The 27,130-nt window shown below is 42.7% G+C and overlaps 1 protein-coding gene across 1 annotated transcript in view; it reads right to left on the bottom strand.

Annotated features, from left to right (window-relative positions):
- LOC135200156 (X-linked retinitis pigmentosa GTPase regulator-like) overlaps positions 1-27,130 on the bottom strand; it is a 94,939-nt gene that overhangs the window by 30,889 nt on the left and 36,920 nt on the right. The window contains exons 3-4 of the mRNA XM_064228505.1: positions 22,529-22,675; positions 21,462-21,617 (exon numbers count right to left, since the gene is read on the bottom strand). Of these exons, the coding sequence (XP_064084575.1) occupies positions 21,462-21,617; positions 22,529-22,675 (303 nt within the window). The remainder of the gene's footprint in view (positions 1-21,461; positions 21,618-22,528; positions 22,676-27,130) is intronic.

Raw genomic sequence — 27,130 nt, 5'->3', positions numbered from 1 at the left:
TTTTTTATTATCTCCATTTTTGTCTGCATAGAAGTTCCCACACAACACGATAAAGTAGTACAACGAAATCGCTAACACGAATTTACGTTAACAAACGAAATCGTATATGTGAATGAATGAATGAATTCTGGGTGGGTACGATAACGCTGGTGCAAAGCAATGGATGAAGAAGATCGCCTTTACGTAGAGCACGATGGGAGAGATGCTGACCAATAGGAGAGCAGGATCTTATGGTGGTGACTAGCATCAGGAACCAATGGGAGAGCGGAAGGATGGTGGGGAGTCTACTCAGTTGGCAGTGCGCAAGTTTTAAAATTGTTATCGGTGGTCCGGGCGAATCTCAGGACTTTACAGCAACAACCTTTCGTATCCTGAACTATTTTTGTATGTAGAGCCAAAAAAATCTTCGTATTTACTTTCGTAACTCGAATTTTTCGAAAGTTGAGCCTTTCGTATGTCGAGGTACCACTGTATTTGGATTTTAGCAAGTCAGCAGTAGCACTATACTACATATTTGAATCTTCAATGGGAAATATAGACAAATTTCTACTTACCTTATGAAGTTGTAAGCTACTCAATCTTCATGCAAGACTAATAACACCCAGGAGTTTTATATATGGCGGTCCTCTCATCATTTGGATTTTCACAAATCATCTGTGGCCCTATATGTATGTATGTAGCAAATATTCAGTGCATTAAATATGACAAATTTTTTCATCAATTTGTATTTTTTATAGCTAACAAACCTGAAGTCTTAACAATAGGATAATTTTCCAAGCACCAGCTGGTAACCAGTTAAAAACAATCAAAAATTATAAAGCAAGGAATCTGTGAGATCTGGCAGCTCCTGTGCATACGAGGTGATAGCTGGTAATTTTTTCAAGCACCTGTAGTAACACTAAAAAACTTGCTTTATTAGAGTAACGTAATTTTCCAATTTATTTAAGTCAACCTTGTTCTAGATTTAAGTACATTATTTTTCTTAGGCAGTTAATGTTAAGTGTTTAGTGTTTTGTTTACGCTATAGTTTCTCGCCTCCTCCCCGCTCACTTAATTGCTTGAACTATCGTGTTAAACGATTGTGGTTTGTTTATTTTCGAGTGCGGCAGGACTCCTGTGAGGTGACTTTTGGTAAAGACGGTGCGCCTAAAGTTAGTTCGGGCCTTCCTTTGCTTCCTGATACCTCTGCAGCTGGCGATTATTGGAAATCCTTGAATCTTGTTTTTGGAGCTGCCCTTCGCAGGTACACTTCTGTCACCTGCGACGTCGTGGTTGACCTGTATTCGACGCAGTTGACTTTGTCACCTGCGACTTCGTCGTACTGCCACCTTAGTGGATATATATATATTTCCCTAGGGTATTGAGTGCCATCTGTTCTTTTTGCTGGCACTAGAGGAGCTTTGGGCAGTCATCAGTCTATCTCCCAAGGACACCTTAAGCTGCTGCTGAGGGAGCAATCTGGCTCGTGAGGTGTCAAGTAGGGAGACAGATACCAGGTAGGAGTTTTGTCTTTGTGTTGTCGGACAGGACCTCCTCCGACTCAACCTGTACCTGTGGTTACCTGAGTATTCATGTCCTCCCTCGTCTGCAGAGCTGAGATGTATTGGATCACGGCCTCCCGTAAAGGCGATTGAATTTATTTTGGATTGAAGTTTCCCCTGTTTTGTGTGAGGAGTTTGTTGATTTTTTTATATATATCTATTTTTCTATACAATATTTATAGACTCTGATGGTCCTTATGGCCTATCGGTCTGGTGTGTTTATATTGTAATTCATAGGTAGGAATTTAAGTGTTTTCTCACTTTTATCCTTCACCTTCTTTCTTTCGTTATAGTTATAGGTATTTCGGGCTCAGCTCGTGTCGCTGCGCGAAATATCCTTTAATCTATTATTTCTAGGGTAAATGTACTAACACATACCAGAGAATAAATAAAATAAAGAAAAAGGTCAGTATAACTGACTCGCTCACCCTCCAGGAGGGTGTCGGTATGAACACTAGGCGAGTGAGACCACAACCACGAGCCAAATGCCAATAGAAATCTCCCACTACCAAATCCCTCCAAGAGGGGAGCCGACCCACAGGGTGAGAGCTCGTACTACTACTACTCCATCCCATGCTGTCGACTGCTGCGCCCCTGGTGGACATCCTTTTCGTTAGCTCGCACGAGTCAGAGTGCTATTTTTCTCTCTGTGTTTTTTTGTGCCCTTTCTTCGGATTTTCGATAATGGAGCGTTCAGCTATTGCAGCAGCTAAGTTAAGTAAATCTCAAGTATTTACGGTTAGTGCGTTTTTTTTCGTCCCTGAGACAGTATTTGCCGTTTTTTAGGTATAAATACGTTCTCGGGGTCGGAAGCATGGCGGCATGGTCCTGCCTCGTGATGGGTTCGTTCTTGGTCTTCCATACCTGGAACATCCCCCCCTTCATTTACGCTCTATTTTGATTATCCGCGTTATTAAGGTCTACTCAGGTTGTCATGCATGCATGTTTATCACCTTTTGTAGGCTTTTTTATCCAGACCCTAGTCTGGGTTCTTTGTATCGGCCCCTGACTAGCTTTGAGTGGTAGACTTGCCTTCGGGTTAGTCGTACACTCCTGGATTTTTTCTCCTGCTTTTTTACCTTCTTTCTTTCATTTTTATTTTATTTATTTGTGTATTTTGTCTTTTATTAGGTTAGTTTTTTGGCGTCTTCTGGCTTAGCCTAGGTCCCGGCTCGCAGAGCCTATTCTACCGCTGATCAGTTCGGTTGCTTCCACATAGCTTCTCTCTGATCAGTTGGTTTTTGCCCTATGGGCCTTTAGACTACCGCTTTTCAGTTCAGGTTGCTTCCCGATAGCTTCTCTCTGATCATTGGTTAGGCCTAGGCCTAGGTTGGGTTTCCGTATCCCAGTTATCGCCTCGTGGTCACTGTGTGATCACGGGTCGGCCAGACGCCTGCCCAGTCCCCTTTCCCCCTACCCCGCTCTTCCATAGAGTCGGGCGGGGGTGGGTCGGTCTGTCCTTGCTCGCCTCACATACCCGAGCCTGCCTCCCCCTCTCCCCTCCACCGGAGGGGCTAGGGAGTCGGACAGACCCAGACTGGATCCGACCTCTCCGCTTCTCGGTCCGGCCGGGTGGTACGTTGTGGGGGGGCCCTGGCCTTCCCCCCCCTCCGTTACTGCCTTGTCGCTCCGAGTTAGCTCGAGCACGTATGCCTCTCGCCCTTCCCTCCTTACTAGAGCTCCTCCCTACCGGAGTTCTGGTATCCAGCGGAAGGAGATAGTCCAACCATAGTTGGACAGGGGCATACAGCAGGTCTCTACTAACCTTACCGTTAGCTGAGTTACTACACTCCGCTTCAACTGGACCTAGTCCGGTTCGCTTGTGCTTAGGTTTAAGTTATTTTAAGTTATCTTAATTATCTTAAACCAATCCCCCCCCCCTCCCTATATTGTACCGGATCTTCCAGGGATTATAGCTATTCAGGCAATGCAGGGAGGGGTTATGCCCAAATTTTTTCCGAGCTCCGGCATGTAACGGAGTTCTTTTGCCTTTAGTCTGTAAGTGTTATCCCTCTAAGATACTCATGTGTCTTCCCACTTACAGGCCACCAACTGTGAGCATCCGGGATGTTCCGCTACACTTCAGGACCCCTGTGGACACGAAGTTTGCCGGTCCCATGCTCCATGCGCGACTCCGCACGGTGACATCCAGGTCTGGTACCATGAAACGTGTACCATATGTTACGATCTGGTGGAGCCAGCTTTTGGAATGGCGGTAAGTATTCCACCATCCAGTTAGCTGCTATTCGCTTCTTTTAGTACTTAAGTTTCCATCATTTATTAACTTAAGACATCTAGTTTTAAGTTATACTCTAAGTTTTAGTTCTAAGTGATTCTTAAGTCTAAAATACGTCCTCTCTTACAGGCTCCGGCAGTAAGAGATACAGCACTGGCTACCCTGCGGGCCTGGGTCGGAGGTTTTGGCAAGAACGCCGCCAAGGGTCAGCCCTACATTCTTGAGAAGCGTCTGGCATTGCTCATCTTTCCCGGAGGCAGGGCGACGGGGTAACGTCGAACACGGTAGATGCGGACCCGTCTATTGCCTCATCAACAACAGCTGGCGGCCTCTTTAACTGAACAAGACCAGGATATCTCCACGGATGTCGCTACCCTGGATATTAATGTTGAACCTATGGTAGGTATAGGAACGACCTGTTGGTCGAGGTAAGTAATGCAGGTACCCAAGGTCACCCCTGAGTCTGACTGTCTCTTCTACTCCTGCAACTTCTCCATCCTTCCAAGCTTTTACGGCTGATGAACTGTATACTCCTCCTGAGGCTTCGGTTAGGCCTAAGATCAAGTCTAAAATAATGACCTTGACTAAGACGTCATCGTCTTCGAAGAAGACGTCCTCGTCTTCTTCCTCGCGTAAGTCTCCGGCTCGTAATCCCGGCCCAGACAGGTCTAAAGGCTCTAGCTCCGGCTCTAAGTCCTCGAAAAGTAAACCCAAGGAGAGATCTCGTACCCCGGCAGATCACCAGTTCCGCTACCTTTGGTTCCTATTCAGAGCCTACCCTCCACCTCCTGCAGCAGCTCCGGCTTTGGACTCCAATGCTGGCCTGTTGCAACAGGTGGGCGATCTAGTGGGTACCCTTAAGAGTAGTATGGAACAAATGATATCTCGCCTATCGGACCAGAATCACTTCCTCAGGATTCTATTATAGCCGGTCTAAGAGAAGCCCCTCTAGCCTCTCCCTCAACCTCCAACACTAGTGGATCTCAGCTTCCCCCGTATGACTCGCTGCCCGGCTTTCTCCATGGAACAATCTTGGAGAGTAGCGTCATATGCCCCCTTCCAGGATGGTTTCTTATCTCCATACCGGAGTTCGGAACTCGAAGAATAGAGGACTTCGAGTTCTACCCGGAAGGCCTACAGCCTCCTTTTATAGGACTATACGCCAAGGCTCACGCCTTCGGCTATGGTTCGGGACGATAGGGTACCAAGGAGACAGTCCTCTATTCTAGAGACCAGGCTCAGCGAGAATGGCTCAGATGTTTAGAGGACATGGATTGTTCAAACACCAAAGTACAACCATTTAAAAGTCCCTTTACCATTTTCACAATGGATGAAAGTACCCCGCTCCCGTTCCTAACCAAGATAGCAAGGTCGACCATCTCAGCAGCTCAGAAGGGGGAACCCATGCCTCAGTTGAAAGAAGCAGATCCACATCTCCATTGCTCCCTTCAATCGGAGAATTGTGGGAAGACTTGCCAAATACATTCTCAGCTGGCAAACTCAAACCTGACTGTGCTATGGAGCAGTTTGGCGAAAAGCTACCCAGGCTCCCAGATAGTCTTATTCAGGCTGAATTTGACTCAAAATCACGACTAGCCAGATCAATCATCTCGATGGCTATGTCTGAGGTAGCAACCATGGCTTATGGTTCAGAACCAATTTTTAAGCTTATGACCAAAGCCCTGACTCAAACGGTGCAGTCAGATATGTTCGAGTTTGCCACTGCTAGAACGAATTGTAGGAAGCATGTCCTGCTAGAGGCAACCATTCGTCACGAACCGAATAGGTTACTCTCTTCCAACATTTGGGGCGCAGATCTCTTCCCAGAGGCCATGGTTAAGGAAGTACAGGCAGAGGCTACGAGGTTGAACCAGAGCTTAAAGACCGTTGGGTCTTACGGCTAGGAGGAAGGCAAGACCTGACACCTAACAAAGGTAAGGGACCAAAGGAAACCCAGACGTTTCCAACCTTACCAAAAGAAACAACCGCGCTTCCCCCAGCAAGTTCCAGCTGTGCCGTAGTGCAGACAGCCCAACCCTCCACGTCTAAAGGTCATCACAACCTATTTATGTGATATCCCCTCAGCCTCAACCCTCCCACCTCATATGCCATCTCCAGCTTACAATCAAGCCTTCGAGAGTCAAGCTTCTCAGAAGTATGACCGCTCGGGCAAGGGAGGCAGAGGTAAGCGGTCCTTTCGTGGAAGAGGATCGGGAGAGACCCCTTCAATAGGGGAAAGCACTTCAGAGGAGGCCGAGGTTGGTTACACGAACCAATGAAGAAAACTTCAGGTAGGAGGGGGAGGCTGTTTCACTTTCGCCACCGGTGGAACTTCAGCCAGTGGGCTCAGAGCATGTGTCAAAAGGGCTGGGTTGGAGCTGGTTGACGAACCCACCTCCAGCCAGACCTTTCCGTCAACTTCCTTCCAAAGAATTGACAGAATACGCAGAGGACCTCCTTCAGAAAAGAGCTATAGCCAAAGTTCAAGAGGTTAAAATTTCAAGGTCGCTTGTTCAGCGTGCCAAAGAAAGGCTCAAACAAAAGAAGAGTAATCTAGACTTGTCCCGCTTAAACTTAGCCATCCGCTGCGACAAGTTCAAGATGCTCACGATCTCACAGGTGCGGACCTTACTTCCCCGTGGGGCCGTCACCACCTCTATCGATCTTACAGACGCCTACTATCATATCCCTATTGCAAGACACTTCCGTCCATATCTGGGATTCAAGATAGGAGACCAGACATTCTCCTTCAAGGTAGTTCCATTCGGGCTCAACGTGGCCCAGGGTGTTCACGAAGCTAGCGCAAGTAGTAGTACAACAGCTCAAGCGCAAGGGATTATGGTAGTGGCGTATCTCGACGATTGGTTGATCTGGGCCCCATCAGTCGAAGAATGCAACAAGGCCACACTGAAAGTGATCCAGTTCCTAGAATATCTAGGATTCAAGATAAACAAATCCAAGTCGAGACTCACTCCAGAGTCAAACTTTCAGTGGCTAGGCATTCAATGGAATCTATCCTCAACACACTCTGTCGATTCCATCCACCAAAAGGAAAGAAATAGCGAAGTCAGTCAAGCAATTTCTGAATCACAAACTGGCATCCAGGAGAGCTCAGGAAAGGATCCTCGGCTCTCTCCAGTTTGCATCAGTAACGAACATCTTGATGAAAGCCAAATTGAAAGACCTAACCAGGATCTGGCGCTCACGAGCAAATGTCAGTCCAGGGACAAGCTATCCTCAGTGCCTCTGATTCTAAAGAATCGGCTCGACCGTGGGCAAAAGTCAAGAATCTATCAGTGTCCAGTACCCCCTTCAGTTCCCTCCACCAGGGATCACCATCCACACAGACGCGTCCTTAAGCGGCTGGGGAGGGTACTCCCAAGTCAAAAAGTTCAAGGGATTTGGGTCACCTCAGTTCCGTCAGTTTACATAAACGTACTGGAGGCAATGGCAGTATTCTTGACTCTGAAAGATTACTCCCACCAAAGTACTCCCACATAAAGCTAGTCCTGGACAGCGCAGTGGTAGTACATTGCATAAACAGAGGAGGCTCCAAGTCACGTCACTAAATCACGTCATGATAGCCATCTTCTCCCTGGCAGACAATTCAGTTGGCATCTTTTCCTCCACCCACATAGCTGGAGTCAGAAACGTCATAGCAGACGCCCTATCCCGATCAGTACCCTAGAGTCGGAATGGTCACTAGACGACAGTTCGTTCCAATGGATCCTTCAAAGAGTCCCAGGGCTTCAGGTGGACCTATTCGCATCCCAAGCGAACCACAAACTACCGTGTTATGTAGCCCCCAACCTGGACCCTCTGGCTTACACGCCACGGACCGCCCTAGCTCTAGACTGGAACAATCTGGGGAAGAAATTTACGTCTTCCCTCCAGTGAATCTCCTTATGAAAGTATTGGACAACTCAGGACATTCAAGGGTCAAGTGGCTCTAGTAGCCCCAGATGGCCGAAGAGCAATTGGTACCCCCTGATTCTGGAACTGGGGGCCTTCGTCCACCCTTTTCGGATCCCCAGTCCCAAGCTCTCCCAGTCAGTACAAACGAAGACTGTGTTCGCTTCCTCAGGGATTCTCAAACCCTAACTTATGGATTTCATGAAGTTTGCGGCTAAAAGAGATGCGAATATTGACCCTCAGAATATTCTCTTCTTGGAATCCGATAAAAGGGATTCAACTTTGAGCAGTATGATGCTGCTGTCAAAAAGTTAGCAACCTTCCTGAGAGAGTCAGATATCAGAATCATGGACAGTTAATTCAGCTATATCCTTCTTCAGATCCTTATTTTGAAAAAGGTTTAGCAGCTAGCACGATTACGACAACAAGTCAGCCTTGAAAAAGATTTCAATTTGGATTTAACATAGACTTGACGGATTCCTACTTCTCGTCTATTCCTAAGGCATGTGCTAGACTTAGGCCTTCTGTGAGGCCTACGTCAGTTTCATGGTTCTTAAACGATGTTCTAAAACTGGCTTCCGAAACCGATAATGACACATGCTCGTTTATGATGCTCCTAAGGAAAACCCTATTTTTATTAAGCTTGGCTTCAGGAGCAAGAATTTCAGAACTGTCGGCTTTGTCCAGAGATCGGATCATATTCAATTCCTTCCCACAGGGGAAGTACTACTTTCTCCGGAACGTAGCTTTTTGGCAAAAAATGAAGATCCTTTGATGAGGTGGGAACCTTGGAAAGTTTTTACCTCTTCCACAAGATGTATCCCTTTGTCCAGTTTCAGCCTTACGAGCCTTTCTATCCAGGACCTCCTCATCCTCATCGGGGCCCCTCTTTAAGAGGGAAAAAAGGTGGAACTTTATCCATTAAAGGCATCAGGCAACAAATCCTGTACTTTATCAAACAAGCCAACCCTGACTCTTTCCCAAAAGCACATGATGTCAGGGCCAGTAGCCACCTCAATTAATTATTTCCAACACATGAACTTTGATGAGTTGAAAAAATATAACCGGATGGAAATCGCCGACAGTGTTCAAACGCCATTACCTTAAGTCCTTGGAAGCTCTGAAATTTTCAGCAGTAGCAGCGGGAAACATAGTTTTCCCCTGACTCTAGTTTAATTGTAGTAGAAGATTCAGTCCTCCTTTCTACCTGCCTCACCCAACAGTTTTTCGTCTATTCCTACAGTGGTTCATTACATTCACCTTGTGCCTTAGCTGCTTTTTAATAAGGTAGTGAGTGCCCCTTATTTTTGTGCTAGGGACACTCACAGATGATTATGCATACTGATCTCATGGATGTTACCACCCCCTTATTTTTATGCTAGGGGATACATCTCATTTATAATGGTTACGGGTTTTTGTATATTAAGTCATATACAATTCCTTGATATATATATGATCATTGTTGATTAATTTGATTGTTTTAATTGCTATTATATTTTGATACATGCCTTTACACAGATACCATTCTGTTACAGTAAGCCAATTTACCTCTGTACATATGTAAATTACTTATTATTTAAGAAATATGTTTAGAATTAAGGGTAATTTAAGCATATTGTTACTTTGTAGTCACTGTGTACTTGTATCTTTTTAGCAATTATATTCTTTTTTAATTTTTCTTTATTTTATTTGGGACCTATGATTATTTTAATTTATTCTTTTGTTTACAATCTTGTGCTATTTCTCTGGTACATTTCGCGCAGCGACACGAGCTGAGCCCAGAAAAGGGATTTTTGACGTAAGGAAAAATCTATTTCTGGGCGATTGGCTCGTGTCGCCAGCGAAATCCCACCCTACCCATCCCTTCGCCAAGATTGTCTGCTAACTTCAGGATGGCCACCAGGGGCGCAGCAGTCGACAGCATGGGATGGAGTAGTAGTAGACGAGCTGCTCACCCTGTGGGTCGGCTCCCCTCTTGGAGGGATTTGGTAGTGGGAGATTTCTATTGGCATTTTGGCTCGTGGTTGTGGTCTCACTCGCCTAGTGTTCATACCGACACCCTCCTGGAGGAGAGCGAGTCAGTTATACTGACCTTTTTCTTTATTTTATTTATTCTCTGGTATGTGTTAGTACATTTACCCTAGAAATAATAGATTAAAGGATATTTCGCTGGCGACACGAGCAATCGCCCAGAAATAGATTTTTCCTTACGTCAAAATCCCTTATTTGGATTTTGGCCTGGCCAGCCATTGTATGGATATATTCCTGTTTAGACGTATTCTTGTGTTTGTTCTCTCTCATGTTTCTATCTAGGGCTTAGTTTTCTTAGCGTTTAGGGATCCTACGGGATTATTTGAGGACTAGTGTACGCCTCCTTTTCAGTCACAAGGTTGACTTAATGTTATTTTTGTTGTGAATAAATATTGTTGAGTTTCCCTTTTGTTTTCGTCTCCACTGACCATTTTACGCAGAGTATTTTGAACATCACTGAGAATATAAATAGTGCAATAAAAGAACTGCACCAGGACCCAATAAAGGGGGTCCGTAACATGCTTATAAAAAACTGCACCAGAATAACAACATTAAATCCACCCTGCACTGACTTTGACTCCTTTTTTTGGGCAAGGCAAGCAGTGAAATAAATGTTTGAGAAAATGAACCAAACATAAATACCCAGTTACAACTGGCCTAAAAACAACACTTGTTTTTATGTGAACCCAAAAGAAAAATCAAATAGAATTGATCATCCCCAGAGTACGTACATAAATATAACAAAAAAAATGTAAAAAAAATTTTCCAAATATCCCATTGAGTTTGCACTAATAACACTAGAAACAAAATTAACATTAAGTCCAAGTTAGGAATGCACGAGATGTCATAAGAGACTTAAAAGAGAAACTGAAAATCTCAGCAATCCTCGTTAATGTTAGAGGCCTTGGTAGTACAGATATGTCTTTAGTCGAGGTATTTATCAAAACCCACCCTGCGTGAAACTGTAGGGTCAACATCCCTTAAAACTTAATCCTAGAGACCATGTTCTTTCATCCTCAGATCAGCAAGAAGGGTAAATGAGATCTGATCCTGGCAGGCAAACACTCCAGTTGCACCAACTACGCACTCACACCTTTGACCTCTTGACAGGAGCCTCGAGATCCTTACAGCGACAGATCGGCCCTGGAGAAGAAGAAGTGGGAGTGCCTGCAACATGTGCACGGACGGGGGAGGTTGCAACACACCACACACACTAAACACAATCGAAACGGGCAATGAACCGGGTAAAGGCCGAGAGAGCGGTTAAGAAAAGATGACGCAGTGGCGTAGGTTCGTGGTCCTTGACCACTCTTTACCCGATATACGTACGTGTTACAGATCTCACAAGATTCCTTGCGTTCATCTGTGATTTAACTGGATCCAGCTAGGTGCTAGAAATTATCCTATTGTTAAGACTGAAGGTTTGTTAGCCTATGAACAATATGGCACTGCCTCCACCCTTCTGGGTTGGGGACATCCCCCAAAAAAGACAGGGCAGCATGAGCATAAAATCTCCTCTCCTAAAACTTCAAAAGATGAATCATGGACAAAAAGGAAGAGGAAAAACCTTCAAAGGAAAGAAGAAGCAACTGGAAAAGGTCTATACAAGGGGAAGAAGAATAATGAGGCAACTGAGAACAAGCAGTATTAAAGAAGAAAATCTTTCTTGGCAAATTTCCTCTATGGCTTACAAGAACTTTTAGCTGGTTTTGGACAGCATTATAAAATGATATTGTTAAGATACAATAAAGTTTACATACTTACCTGGCAGATATATACTTAGCTATAGACTCGGTCGTCCCGACAGAATTCAAAACTCGCGGCACACGCGACAGGTAGGTCAGGTGATCCACCATTCCCGCCGCTGGGTGGCGGGGTCTGGACTACTACCCGTTCCCGTCTAAGCCATAATTTCTCTTACACCTGTCTCCTGAGGGGAGGCTGGGGTGGGCCATTAATCGTATATCTGCCAGGTAAGTATGTACAAAACTTTATTGTATCTTAACAATATCATTTTTGTACAAGTAACTACCCAGCAGATATATACTTAGCTGATTGGCACCCTGGTGGCGGGCAAGAGACAGCTAAAAACAAAATAATACTTAACTAAATACATTAAAAAAACAGGGAAAAAACAACCTATGTTCTTGGATAACATAATCCATAGTTCCTACCTTATTGGGCTGAAGACTTCATGACTACTGTCGATGAGTTCTGCTTGCCTCAAGAGTTTCAACGAGGAATGAACCTATGGTTGAATAACTCTTTGGATCGTGGTCAATGGGGCTAGACCCGCTTACGCGACAGAGCCTATACTGGATCGTACCAATGGGGGCTGACCCACTTTACATGGTAGAGCCTTGACCTTTTGTCATATCAATGGAGACTCGCCCTCTTACATGACAGAGTTAAGGTTATTAAACAAATCACAAAGAGCACTGAAGCCAATCCCGATCACCTGACCATGTTAGTCTTGTTACAATCTATGAATGTAAGAGGGTCCCTATTCCCTCTGACAATTAACCAATAAAAACAACCACCAATAAACAGTAATTAAGCCTTAACTAAATAGGAAGGATTAGCCTCAGCCCCTTCTCCCAGCACTGAATTCGCCGAAAACATACTCCCAGAGCAAAGCTTTTCGTACGAAATTTTAACATCTCTTAGGAATTCGAGGCGAACACGAATTACATCTCTTAGGTAATCGAGGCACCGAATTACTCCAAAATGTCGACTCTATAAGAGCCTGAAGCGACCATGTTTTGTGAAATGCTATCGACGTAGCTATGGCTCTCACTTCATGAGCTCTCACTCTGAGAACCTTGAAATGCTCTTCTTCGCATTTAAGTGAGCTTCCCTTATTACATCTTTTATGAAGAATGTAAGGGCGTTCTTAGAAATCGCTCTTTTCGGATCTCTTACAGAGCACCAAAGACTTTCTTCTGTACCTTTCAGCAACTTCTTCTTCTCCAGGTAGAACTTGAGTGCCCTGACTGGACACAAAGTCCTTTCTAGTTCTCTCCCTGTTAATGAAGATATTCCTTTTATCTCAAAGCTTCTTGGCCAAGGCTTTGAGGGAGTTTTCATTTTTCGCTAGAAAAAATGGTTGAAAGGAGCAAATCGCTGAATCTTTCTTAAACCCCACTTTTACCTTCCAAAGCTTGCAACTCGCTCACTCTCTTGGCTGTTGCTAACGCAAAAAAGGAATAAAGACTTTCTTGTTAAGTCCCTAAACGAAGCTGCGTGAGACGGTACGAATTTTCGACATTAGGAACTTGAGGACCACATCCAAGTTCCAGCTAGGCTTCTTGATACATGTTCTTTCGTGGTTTCAAAAGACCTTATAAGGTCATGAAGATCTTTATTGTTTGTCAGATCTATTCCTCTATGTCGAAAAACTGAGGCCAGCATACTTCTGTAACCCTTCACTGTTGAAACTGCCAGGTTACAGTCTTTTCTCAAATATAGGAGAAAATCTGCGATTTCAGTTACAGAGGTACTGGAGGAGGATATTTTCTTTTCCCTACACCATCTTCTAAACAACTCCCACTTCGACTGATATACTTTAGAAGTGGAGACTCTTCTGGCTCTTGCAATAGCCTTCGCCACTTCTCGTGAAAAGCCCCTTGCTCTGACAAGTCCTTCGACAGTCTGAAGGCGGTCAGACTTAGAGCGGGGAGGTTTTTGTGAAACCTGTCGAAGTGGGGTTGTTTGAGACGATTGTTCCTTAGTGGAAGCGATCTTGGAAAATCCACTAACCACTCCAGCACCTCTGTGAACCAATCGAGAGCCGGCCAAAAGGGAGCGATGAGGGTCATTCTTGTCCTTCCGAGCAAGCGAACTTCCTCAACACTTCTCCTACTATCTTGAAAGGAGGGAAGGCGTACGCGTCCAAGCCCGTCCAATCTAGCAGAAAGCTGTCTACTGCTACTGCTTGAGGATCCGAGATCGGGGAGCAATAGGTTTCTAAATCCTGTGATTCTTGTTTTTTGGTCGCGAACAGGTCAATATTAGGGCTTCCCCCACAGATGCCAAAGTTGTTGGGCAAATCTGAGGATTGAGAGTCCATTCCGTGGGTAGGACTTGTTCTTTTCTGCTTAACAGATCTGCCCGGACATTTTTCTCTCCCTGTACAAACCTTGTGAGGAGAGAGATCTTCCTTTCCTTGTGCCCAAATCAGCAGATCCTTTGCTGATTCGTACAGGGAAAAGGAATGCGTCCCCCCTTGCTTCTTTATATAAGCGAGGGCTGTTGTGTTGTCGAGTGAATCTGAATCCCCAGACCTGAGACCTGTTCTCGAAATGAACCAAAGCTAGATGAATGGCTGTTAGCTCTTTCTTGTTGATGTGCCAGGACACTTGTTCTCCTTCCCAAATGCCTGACACTTCTTGCGAACCTAGGGTCGCTCCCCACCCTGAATCTGAGGCGTCTGCAAACAACGCTAGGCGCGGGTTCTGTAAGCGAAGGGAGATTCCTTTGCTTAGTTTTCTGTGGATCTAACCACCAACGGATATTCTCCTTGATCCGTTGCGAGATTGGAAAAGTCTCTCCCAGAATTGTTGGACTTCCAATCCCACTTCTCCTTCAGATAAAAATTGAAGGGGTCGTAGGTGAAAGTCTCCTAAGGAAACGAACTGTTCCATCGAGGAGAGGGTCCCCAGCAGCTCCATCCATTCCTCGCGGAACAATGTTCTTTCCTTAAGAAGATGACACCTTTCTAGGCAGCGTTCTCTCTTTCCTGCGAAGGATACGCTAGAAAGTCCCGAGAATCCATCGAATCCCCAGATTAGACCAAAATACTTTGCTGGGGAGGTCAGCATGGATTTCTCGTGATTTACTAAAAGTCTAAGGAATTTGTCAACTTTTAGAGTAACTAAAAGGTTCCTCCAGACATTTTTTGCTCCGATGGGCTCTTATTAGCCAATCGTCCAGATATAACGAGATCCTGATCCTTCAAGATGTAGCCAATAAGCTACATTCTTCATGATGTCCGTAAAGACTTGAGGGGCAGTCGAAAGTCCGAAGCACATCGCTCGGAACTGGAACACTCCTTCCCTTGGAACATGAACCTCAGATATTTCCTTGCTGCCGGATGAATTGGCACATGGAAATACGCATCCTGAAGGTCCAGGGACACCATCCAGTCCCCTGGACGAAGAGCAGATAGAACAGGGAAGACGTCTCCATTGAAAATTCTTCTTCAAGACAAAGAAATTCAGGGCACTGACCGGTTCTAGAACTGGTCTCCATCCCCCGATGCTTTCGGTACAGGAATAGCCGATTGTAGAATCTGGGGACTGGGAGATCTTGAACCAGTTCTACCGCCTCCTTGGAAATCATCTGTTACACTGCTTGCAACATAGAAGCTTTCGGACCGGATCCGAGTATCTGGCGGTCAACTTCCCTTGGAGTGTCGTCCAAGGGAGGAGGTTTTCCCTGAAGGGATCAAAGTATCCTTTTTTCAGGATAGAGAGGGACCAGGAGTCCGCTCCCCTTCTGCGCCCAGACTTTGGCCCCAAAGTGGAGTAGCCTGGCGCCTACTTTCGTCTGGAGGACTTGCTGTTCATCTAGACTTCCCAGAAGGACCTTCTAGATGGTCTACTCTTTCTCTGGTCTCGACTCTAAGAGGGGCTCTAGAAGAGGAGGCCCCTCGAAAAGGGCTGAACAAAAAGAGGGTCTCTCTTTCTTCTCTATCGGCACTGCCGGCCTAAAAACTTCTTGCTGAGGGCGTGAGGAGATCTTGAGTTGCCTTCTCCGTAAGAGATTTCGAAACCTCTCTAAACCGTCTCTTGTGGAAAAAGGTGCGGGGGATAAAGGAGCAAAAAGAAGAGATGTCCTTGCAAGTGATACTGCTCTGCTAAGAAAGAGCTAAAGACATCTCTTCTTCAAAACTCCCGTTCAAAAGAGAGGCAACTTCCACAGAAACTGTCATGACCGCTCTGTCCCAGGCAAGCCAGGACGCCCTCGAAAGTTCCTCCCATGGAAACAAAGTCCGTGCCCTGAGCCTCTCTCGCTAATGCTCCTAACGCCCAGTCATAAAAGTGAAGAACTTCTAGGTTTTAAAGAGGCCCTTTTAGAAGGTGGTCCAGCTCACACAGCCCCAAAGTCGCCTTAGCAGACAGCAACGACTTCTCCTAGCAGAGTCCACTAAGGAAGCAAAATCCGCATCCGCGGAAGAAGAAGCAGACCTAACCCCCATCGGCTCTTTGGTCTCGTACCACCTTCCTGGTTGCCTGTTAACTTGGAAGTAGGGCAGGAAAAAACTGTCTTGCCCGCTTCCCCCCTTCTGGAAGTTCAACCACTCTGAAAAAAGTTTTCAATGCCTTTTTCATACAAAGAGCGGGGGCGCATCTTAACGAAGGAGACGATTTGAGAGCTTAGTGCTGGACATCAACGATCTGGTGAAGGCGGGTCGCAGGATGAAGGGAGTCTCCGAACTCCTTAGCAGCAAAAGAGAAAGTCTCTGTAGTCCGAAACTGCTACATCTACAGGCTCTTCGTCTTCCGATACCCTGGTCCAACTGATCTACAGAAGGAGATCGTTTTGGAGTGATCTGGCTCTTTCCCGGGAGAAGAAACTCCTTTCCCGAGAAGGGGAGCGCGGAACATTAGCACTCCTATACGAAGAGTGAGGCTCCTGTCTGTCGGCAAAACACTCTTGTGCCTACTAGACTCTTGTTGTTCTAGGTTCGTCTGGTTCGTGCGCTGCTAGGCTCCTGGCGTCCTGATTCAGGGCGCTGAAAAGATCCCGCCGTCCTGATTCCTGACGCTTAACAGGCTCTTGGCGCCCTAACACTTGACGCCTAAACGTACTCCTGGCGTCCTGTTTTCTGCGTCCTAACTCTGGCGCCTGACTCCTGACGCCCTGATCCTGGCGCCCTGATTCCTGGCGCCCTGACTCCTGGCGCCCTGATCATGGCGTCCTGGCTCATAGCGTCTGGATTCCCGCTTCTAGCAGAATCCTGACGTCCTGAATCCAGCGTTAATAAGAGGTCTTGACGTCTTTTCTTGCGTCTTGCTGCCTCTTTGCGCCTGTCTGGATCTCGTCCTGAAGACCCAAGGGATCCTGATACCTAAAATCGGTTTTCCGGTTCCTTGTACCTAAACGATCGAGGGACTTCTGCTCGATGCGCTGTGTCAAGAGGCGCTTACGGGAAGACAGCCTATAGGGCGAAAGGGCTCTTCTCTCAGGAGAACAACTCCTATCCGACGAGTCTCTCGACGAAGGTGATAAACGCCCTGGAGATCGTGAGAGTTCTCCTATACGAAGAAGGACGCTTAGCGGAACTCTTAACAGGGAGCGAGAACATCCTTCCTCCTTGTAGAGTCTTAGCAAAAGAGCCTACGAGCGACGCTAAACTGCTCTTGCAGATTAACCAAAAAACTTCTTTTGGTCGGATCCTGAAGAGCAGGCTCCTCTTGTCTAGTCCTCTTAGGTCCCGAAGGCAATCCTCGGGAAAACGCTCTGGGCTGGAGTCAGCAGCGTCTCCTTTAGGCGCCTTCCAGGCTCTCTTCAAAGGGCTTGCGAAGGCGGAACGAGGCCGAACTCCATCCTCGTTTAGGAGAGAGGAAAGAAGTTTGAGGCCGAAAAACACTCCTTTAGGACGCCCTTTTCTGCGGCAATCCGAGGCAGCCTGGGGACTTAACAGGACTGCCGAAAGGGACAGCCTGACCGTGGGGATGTCTGCATCCTCCCTGCGGCTTTCGACATTCCCCTCCCCTGGTCCTGGGAGTTTGGAAGAGGTCTAGGGCCTAGGAGCAATGAGGAACCGGTCAGACGCCCCCACCCCCACTGCACTGGGGACACTGCACAAAGTCACTATCACCACTCGTACCTTGGTTTTAGAGCTCGTAGCTGAGCTTGAAAGTTTCTTAATTGAAGCTTTACATTTTCCCTCTCTGATGAAGAATCTTTGGATTCAGAACAGGGAGAAGCAGCTGAGGCTAAGGGAAAATTGTTAGATGGAGAGTTAATTTCTTGTTATAAGGAGCAAGATCTACTAGATGACCTAGCTGAAGCCTTCCTCACTCTATCTCTCTCAAGCTTCCTAACATATGATGATAATTTCCTTCCATTCAAGCTCGTAAGGTTCTTGCATTCCACACAGGTGTAATAAAAAGAACATTCATTTCTCCCTGCATTTAGCGCAAATACTATGCGGATCTAATGCGATTTAGGCAGCCTAACCTTACAGGTCTTCCTACTGCAAAATCTAAACATAGGTGAAAGCCTTAGAGCAGACATCGTGAAAGAGTAGTCAAAACCAAAGTCGAAAAACAGGTCCTCACAAAAGCGTATGCCAAGCCAGAGAAAAAACAGAATACGTCACCAAAAAAACCAATCCAAATTCTCGGCAAACGAGTGAAATCCAAGATGGAGGAACGAACAATAGGTGTTGTCCGTTCAACCGACAGAGAAATTTAGGCTTAGAAACGGGAATAGTTCCAGACCCCGCCACCAGCGGCGGGAATGGTGGATCACCTGACCTACCTGTCGAGTCGTGCCGCGAGTTTTGAAATTCTGTCGGGACGACCGAGTCTATAGCTAAGTATATATCTGCTGGGTAAGTTACTTGTACAAAAAACCAAAACACACGCACACAAAAACAGAAAGGCAGTATAAGAAAAAACTAATACATCATGTAGTTGAAATTGGGTTGTTGGCCTGCCTCTACCTCATCTCTGTGACATATGCCAGATGCCACTAATTCCTTGCATAAAGAATTCTTATTGTTTTTTATTGGTTTCCAGCTAGTGCCAGAACATTTATCCTAATGTTATGACCCAGGTTTGTTCTGCATATGAACAAATAATGAGTTTGTAATGAAAAAATAAACTTGCAAACATCTTGCACATACTTAGTATTGTTTTATAATAGCATGTACAATGATTTATTTTAAACTAATATTCTAACAAATAATGTTTTTCAGTATTTCAGGCTAACAAGGTTTAACCTTAAAGGCTGGTTGGGGCTAAGATGCTTTATTGTTTAGTTCATAATTTTCTCTCTAGAGAAAAATCTAATATTACAGAGATAAATTCTTTATTACAGAGATAAGTTCTTTTTCAGTGTGCATGATGTAAACAAATTATCCTTTGTGGATAATTTTCACATGGGACATTATTCCTAAGATAAAAACTTAAGAATAACATTCAGAAATACACCAAAGGCATTTAACATTCCTTTTTATGTGTTAAATATAAAACTTGAAAAACTATGTTTTCTATAGCATAACCACAAAAATGGTGACAACTTCAGACTGGAATAAATGTCTACGGTTGTTTATGCCTCATTTCTATCCCTTTTTCACATACTATAAGATATAATGCAGCAAAATACATGCCCCAACATTAGAGAGGTATGTCTGATGAGTAACCTACCTGGCGCTTATGGGTTAAAAAATGATTCTGAAATTCAACTTTTGTAAATCAGTAGGCACATTCTAAGAAGCCAACAGAACATACCTATAACACACATTCCTCTCCTTCCAAGATGTGGCACATACCTTATCCTGTGGGCAAACAGGTGCCGATGCTCAACACACTGTGCAGGTGAAAGAAAAGCAAAGAGACATTCCTCATTAACAACATAAAACAAATGTCAAACAATTAATGCATCACACCAAAATGTCCTTTCTTGCACAGAGAGTCTACGGGCAAATAGTACTTCCTTGCAGAGGCAGTTTAAGAGCAAAATATATCAAGTGTCTAGAAGCAACTTTTTCATTTTGATGATAAACACTTAAGGCTCAGAATTTAAAGAAGTGCAATACACCAGTTTTAATCACTACTAAACACTGCATGGTGGGTCATAGTACAGTAGATGCAATCAATATTAAACTGTTACCATTTTGTAAATTAGTACAGGTATTCATCAAGTAACTATACAAGTTTAGAATTTGTGCCGGGTTGAATCCCTTATCGTGTTGATTTTTCTTTTCAGAAAAACAGTGAAATCTGCATTACCAAATTTGTGCCATTAATATTCAAATTTGTGTACAATAATAATTTATCATCATACTTTTTATAACTCTTGTAAGGTGAATACGGAAACATTTTCAAGTATGTATATAACTTGTCATTTAGTACCCTAAATTATAATACACCAAACAAGTTCTCACTAATGATAGCTAAGTATTAATTTATAGCTTCCTAAATGACTGATGTTAATAAGGACTGCAGATCAATAACAGTTCCTATGAAAAAATAACATGACCCTGAATTCTATTACTTTAAAGTAAGCTTTGAGCACCCGTCAATTTAATGCTCACAAAATTCAATGAGATTTTGTGACCTGCTAAAACTACTTACATATTTTGAACACAAAAACATTAAATTATCATAATCTTACTAGGAAAATATGGAGTGGCTTATCTCTCAAATATGGTATAAACTACAAGAAAATATAACTCTACTCCAAGTCTTTCAAAAATACTTTAGAGCATCCTTCAATTCTCAAGTACTGATGATCAAATTATAAATCATCATCATCATTACCTCCAAAGGTTACACACAAAAAAGGCCTCATATAAAATTGTGCCACTCAAGACCCTTCCTATGGTTTTCAACTACCCATATTTCTACTTATCTCCAGCCTCCAAACTCACAGTTGTCACCCAAATAGGTCTGGGTCATCAACTATTCTGGTACCCATAAGAGTTCCCCACTACCTCATCTTCATATGGAACTTTGTAACTGCCCCTACAGTATCACTTCTCACTCTATCCTGCCATCTGGCTCTAATATTCTGTGAAGCTTTATTTTCAAATCAACAGAATCTTACATATGTACTGCCATACAACAATCCATGCCTGTAGAGGAATACAGATCGTACCAGAATAACGTTATATCTTACTTTTATAGGTAATTTCAGTATTTGATTTCTCAAATTTATTCAGCCTGCACCTATTTGAATTGCCTTTTTCAGTCTTTCACTAAATTCCACCTCAAGAAAACCTATATATAAGATATCAATCTTTATGAATAACAGAAGCCCTAAACCTCATTCATTCTTCCTCAAGTTTAATGATAGTTCATCCTTTTATACATACCCTGTATATACTTCAATGACAAAGTCTCTTTTTTGTGAGTTTGAAGAATGCTACAATCCAACACTGGGTTTGATAGTTTTAGGTTGCCATAATTAAATCAATTCCAAAAAGGTTTCCATTTCCATTTGCAAAAGATGATGGATTTTTAAAAAGAAACTGTGAAAAATTGCAATAAGACGATTAAAACCATAATGACAATGTTTATATATATCATAAAAACACAACCATATAATGAACACAAACAAATAATACTGTACTAATGGTATTCTAAAGACCAAGATATCAAGAGGGATAGGCATAGTATCACAGAGAAGGAAGAAATCGTGATGCTATAACAGCCGGAAGGCAAATGAACATCACCTGGCTATTGTTTTACACACACACACACACAGACAAAGTTTACTATCACTTAGTAATTTAACCATTCAAGAAGTTTGACTAATTGTTTATTATTCTGATGGACTTGTCCCACATCATGTCAAATATATAAACTTTAGAGAGAAAAATTATTATATCAAGATTTTTGGGAAGATATTTGGGCTTGCCAAATGTCAAATAAATTAAGTTCAGTGCTTCAGTAAAAAAAAAAATTGTGTTAAGGTCATAAACATAAAACCATGAGTGTTATAAATTAAAAGTCTCCGCTAAGCAAATGAAACAGTCAGTGCTCCAATCATTGTATAACTCTAACCTGTTAAAAAAAGTGTGTGCACACTCCCAGCTGCTACATCAATAACTTTCTCTGGTATGGGAACTTCTTGAGGATGACGATGGAAGACTTGATCTTTTTCTAACAAGCCTAGCCTTCCATTGTCACTATCACCCCACGCATAAGCACGACCTGATTCTATAGAGGATTAGAATTAATACAGTATATCAACACGAAATCAAGACTATAACTCAGCAGATTGTTCTTACAGTATAGTATATTTTAAATCTTTGTCTAATAATGTACAGGCAGTCCCCTGGTTACAGCTGTCTTGGCCTACAGGAATCTGTATTTACAGTGCTTTTTCAAATATACTCACAAAAAATTCAGCGCCGTAACTAGGATTACGGCACTAAAGTCCAGATTACAGCACCTTAACATGCTGGCAGTATATCAAGGTGAGAAAACTAGCTTAAGGAGTTGCAGCCACCAGGAGGGTTCACTATAAGTAGGTCCCTCCTAAGGGATGATTCACTATAAGCGGGTACCTCCCATAAAGAGGGTAGAAAACTGGTTTATTAACAGCGCAAAGATTACAAACATGTTCTTTCCCCAGGATTATATAAATCTCTCTCTCTCTCTCTCATTTTATAAATCTTTCTTACGATGTCGGGTTACAGTGATTTCCAACTTACAGCTGGCTGGAACAGAATTCCGCTGTAACCAGGGACTACCTGCAGTTGCTAATACAAAAAATTGTCAAGTCTTAAAAAGCATCAATACTGAATACTATAGCTGAAAAATAAAAATAGAAAAATTGCCTTAAAATATCTTCAAAATGTTTATTCAGGCAAAAAATTCTTTAATAAAGGATGAATAATAAGTTCATAAATGTCCATACCTCAATCTATATTACAAAACCATATAAATACACAATGAGAGGCTTGAAAAATTCACTTAAATTTTGCACAGCTCTAAATTACCCTGTCAAGTTCAACAATATCCAAAGAAATGGCAGGTGAATCTTCTGAAATAATAAATATCTAATACATCTTATGAAATGAAAACCAAGGTAATACTATACGTGTACGTACTGTACCACCACTTACCTGTTGCAGCAACGGTGTGGTAGTAGCCACAAGCAATGCTAACTACTGGTTCTTTCAAAACAAGCAGTTTTGGTGATAACTGTCTTATGACATCCAACCCCAGCTGACCTTCACTATTGCCACCCCAAATATAAACATCACCGTCCTCTGAAAGAACAATCATATTCTGAGAGTAGGGAAAAAGCACAGCAGCCAGAAGTAACATTTTTATCATCAATTATATATGAGATATTAGATCCCTTACAGTGGCGAAATGTGTCAAGTCCCGTGAATAGGCTAGTACCTTTCTGGATGTTAAGCATAGCAGGCAGTGGCGGATTTACAGCGGGGCCATGTGGTCACGTGCCCCTCCATGGATATGAATAATATGTAGAACATTGTTTTCTTTCAATAAATCATTATTAGTAGCAAAATTTTGTTTAGTTAATAATTATTTCAACAAAAATGACAAATTTTCTAAAACAATTTGTATTTATCAAAGCTACAAACCTGAGGTCTTAACAATACTGACCTCAAAAGGCAAAACGCATCAACTCCAAAATCTTAGTTTTGAGAAAATCAATGATAAAGGTTTGATTCATCATAATTCTTTTGCTAATTTTATCTGCATATTGTAATTTGGTCAACATATGGGTTAACCTTAGTAGGAGTATTTTATTGCATTAAAATTCCGCAAAATGTTTTAACTAATACCAAAATTCGCTGTCCAAAGCAGACTAACTTTGTCCTGGTGTGGACATGATGCGTTCTACTCTGAAAACCTTGGCTACTATGATATTAGATAATTACGTGATGTGTATTTTTCTCATGTTTTAGTGATGAAATTAATATATGGCATTTAAAAGTAAGGCTCTTGGTTATTAAAACAAAAATATTGGACTCTGGTAAAGAATATTTATTATTTATTGAACAAAAAATTCATATCTTTTTCAATGAGAGGCAAAGAGAAAAAAAACAAAAAAAATAGAATAACTTTGAAATAAAACTAATAAACTTCAGTTTTGCACAAATAACATTTTATAGAAAATTAATCCAAAATTAGAGTTTTTACTTGAATGCTACAGTCTGACTTGGCATTCTTAGATTGTTCCTAAAAAATTTCCTTTTCAAAAAATCACATAAAAAATCCTTTTTCAAAAACTCACAAAATAAGACTCAAAAATGTTGCAGTATTAGTTATAAGAAAAAAATTATGACACCTTACTTTCTGGAAATTAACCTGAAAATTAACTCTAATTTTGGATCTCTAGGAAAAACAGTCTAATTTTATTTCAGATCAACATATATGACTCTTCAGCAAATCTTCGCTCCTAGAGTTTTCGGGCTATTTATCCAGAATCCTCCTTTCTGGTTTAGGCATTTTGCATACAAGATTCTCCACAATGTTTCTTCTTCACTGAAGATAAACCCCTGGGACAATTATCCAGGGGAGTCTTAAGGAGTTCACTTGATAGTTTCAACAGTTTTTGTTTTTTTGATGAAGTTGCAAAATTGATAATTATCCATACTGAAAGTTGTCTTGTAATGAAATCTATTGCCCCATTTCTCAAACTTGACGTCTACAAGGGTTTCTAAGTATGGTATGTCTGTTTCTTCTTGTGACCTTGTTCTTCTCTGTTTATTGATTGCTGGTATCTTGAAAAAGAAATCCTTCTTGTTGATACCAAGGGTTTCTAGTCGCTTGACAGAGTTTTGAAAAGACCATTTTCAGGTCTTCATAATCGTATATACTCCTTGGTTCCTCAGGACTTTTCATTATGGCCATGTATACCATCGGCAGCCATGAATGTGTGGCCCGCGGTTAATATTTAAAATTTATGCTATTAACTTCATTATCAGAGTTGACAAGAATTACCATGGCATTATATGAGCTCCAATTTTTGTTCTATGCCTGCACAATTATGCCCAGCCAAACAAAGTCATTTCCACTCTTTCCTTCTGGATAAGGAGACAGATATGCTTAGTTATATGTTCTTGGCTTCTTTCCTGCAGTTGATTCATCCCAGAGTACTGCATAATGTTTGTCTTTTGCTGTAGCCGTCTTCCCTTCCTTCGATCTTTTCCTTTATGCTGGCAAAAGTTTCATTGAAATCTATAAGGCGTAGGAGTGACTATACAACTCTTTAGGCCGTTATCATATTTGGCACAATAGAACTTTCTGTAGATTCTACAGCATAAACTCTGCTCGTTAAGTTCCATTCTTTTTCTTTGTCTTCAGTTGTAGGCATTCCGAGCTCGCACCTTAGCAATGTGACTTGCTTGTGATATATACACTGTCTGTGATTTCATCCTCTTGAAGGTTTTGTAAACAGCACATACATCACAGATGTCTTCCTTAGACTCACCAAATCCAATGTCTTTCTTGAACATTGCATAGTATGTGCTGTATGTGCAAACATATTCTGGATTGTGTGACTTGAAATCTTCAAACATTTCTCTCAAGTTTGTTTCTGATGAAAGGTACCTTCTGTTTGGGGCATGCTCCCTCCTGTAGTGAGATATTGAGGATTGTACTTCTCTGTAGTGTTTTATAATAACAGAGTGATCTTTCTTATTTGCTGGGATATGCCGGCCTCTTTTGTCAGACTGTACTTTGTTCATCCCCCAATAGACTCTTTGAATTTTTCAGCAGTTCAACTGTCCCTATTACTGCTGTAACCAAGAGTTTGAATAAAGAATGTCTGGCAAACTTTATTTCATTTCCTTTATTATTGAGAAAGGAATATATAAGGGAGACGTTTTTTTCTGCACTTGCCGATGTTGTTGGTCTTTTCTTTGGACAGGCATTTTACAAATCCTAGCGAGCAACCATTGTTTTTGTGTGGCATATTGCATATTCCAAAATTCATCATGGATTTGTATCTCTCCTCCTCTGTGAATAGTGATCTGCACTTTTTCTGCAATTTACAGAACAAGGTGAAAGGAGTGGATGTTTTTGTCTCTGGTGTCCAAGCTCTGTTCTTTGTTCTTTAACAGAAATTTCTTGGTTCGTAGTAACCTCTTGTCTTTCTTCATTCAGCAGGTCATGATTTTCTTCATAGATATTGTCAGAGGCTTCAACATAATTCTGGTTTTGTCCTCATATATCTGTGGTGATGATTCTGACTCTTCATGGTAGCTGCTACAGCTCTTAGTTTCATCTTCAAGAGGTGGGATTATGCCACTGCAAAGGAGAATCTCCATGATGTGCTTCTTTCCTTTTCAGGCAAATGCATCAATGTCCATAACATTATGGAGTTGATGCATTCTGGCGCAAAAGAATGGTTGTGATGCATTTTGCCTTCAAATAATGTAGAAAACCAGTGGAGTTGATGCATTTTGCCTGTTTAAACTCTCTTTACGGGCAAGATAGGCTTAATCTACCTTCAGGATAAGAGTGGTCCTCTTTTTGCAAGATTCATTGATATAAAAATCTCAAAAATCGCATTTTTGGAGTTGATGCGTTTTGTTTTCTTTTTAGGCAGAATAGGATCATTTCTAGCGCCTAGATGGATCCGGTTAAAAAACAGATGAAAGCAAGGAATCTTGTGATATCTGGCAACGCATGTGTAGATCGGGCGAAGGATGGTCGAAAACCATTCACCTATGATCACGTATCAGTCTTTCCCAACAACTAGGATGTCATAACATAGATGGGCGGCTAGAGGTGGGGGCAGTTATAATGTTAAGACCTCAGGTTTGTAGCTATGAAAAAATACAAATTGTCTTAGAAAATTTGTCATTTGTTCATACGCGAACAAACCTTTGGTCTTAACAAAAGGATAGACTCATACTTGGAGGGAGGTACAAGACATCCTAACCCGGCTGGGGGCCTACCCACCAGTCAGCTTCCAGAAGAAATGACTTCTGGAGAGGACTGAAGCCCATTGAGAAGCTAGATAAATGGATTATCTGAGTGGTAAGCTAGATAAATTGATATCTGACCACTCAGACCCTGAGTGATGTACAATGATATATGGGAGAACCATTGTATAGGGAACCAAAGAGAAACTTTGACTGTCCAATAGCAAATAACACACCAAGGTTTGTACAACTCGCAACTCTTCCTTGCCAAGGAGTGGAGCATATGCTACTGAATAGAGGGTTTGATATTTGTATATTAAGCGACCACACTATCAGTATGACTACCTTACTCACCTGTATCAGACCAGTCCAGCGAATGACGTGTCTATTCCTTAACCCGCCCGAAGGAAGAAGGAAAGGTACAACAGAAAGGAGACCAGCCAACTCACTCATTCTCTCATCCACACAATCATCTTAGGTAAGATACAAAAGTGCCCTGTTAAGGGCAACCATGAGTTACACAACCTGTTGGGCAGCCACCACAAGAAACAGGGAAAACGTGTCCGCAGATCTGTGAGCAACATCCTTAAGATAGAAAGAGGTGAACATGGACTGGCGTAACCAAGTACCAGCGCTCAGCACTCTATGTACAGCCAAGTTCTTTTTGAGATCCAGAGAGGGACCAATACCCCTAACGTCATGCGATCTAGCCTGCACAGACGTGGTGATGGAATCATCAAGAGCCAAGTATGCCTGTCTGATGGCTTCCCGTATCCAAAAAGAAATAGTATTCTTAGACACCTCTTTCTTCGTACAGCC

The sequence above is a fragment of the Macrobrachium nipponense genome, chromosome 26 (genome assembly GCF_015104395.2).
Source record: "Macrobrachium nipponense isolate FS-2020 chromosome 26, ASM1510439v2, whole genome shotgun sequence".
Classification (NCBI taxonomy): domain Eukaryota; kingdom Metazoa; phylum Arthropoda; class Malacostraca; order Decapoda; family Palaemonidae; genus Macrobrachium; species Macrobrachium nipponense.
Note: the sequence above shows the minus strand (reverse complement) of the source record. Positions and strands in the feature narration are given on the sequence as shown.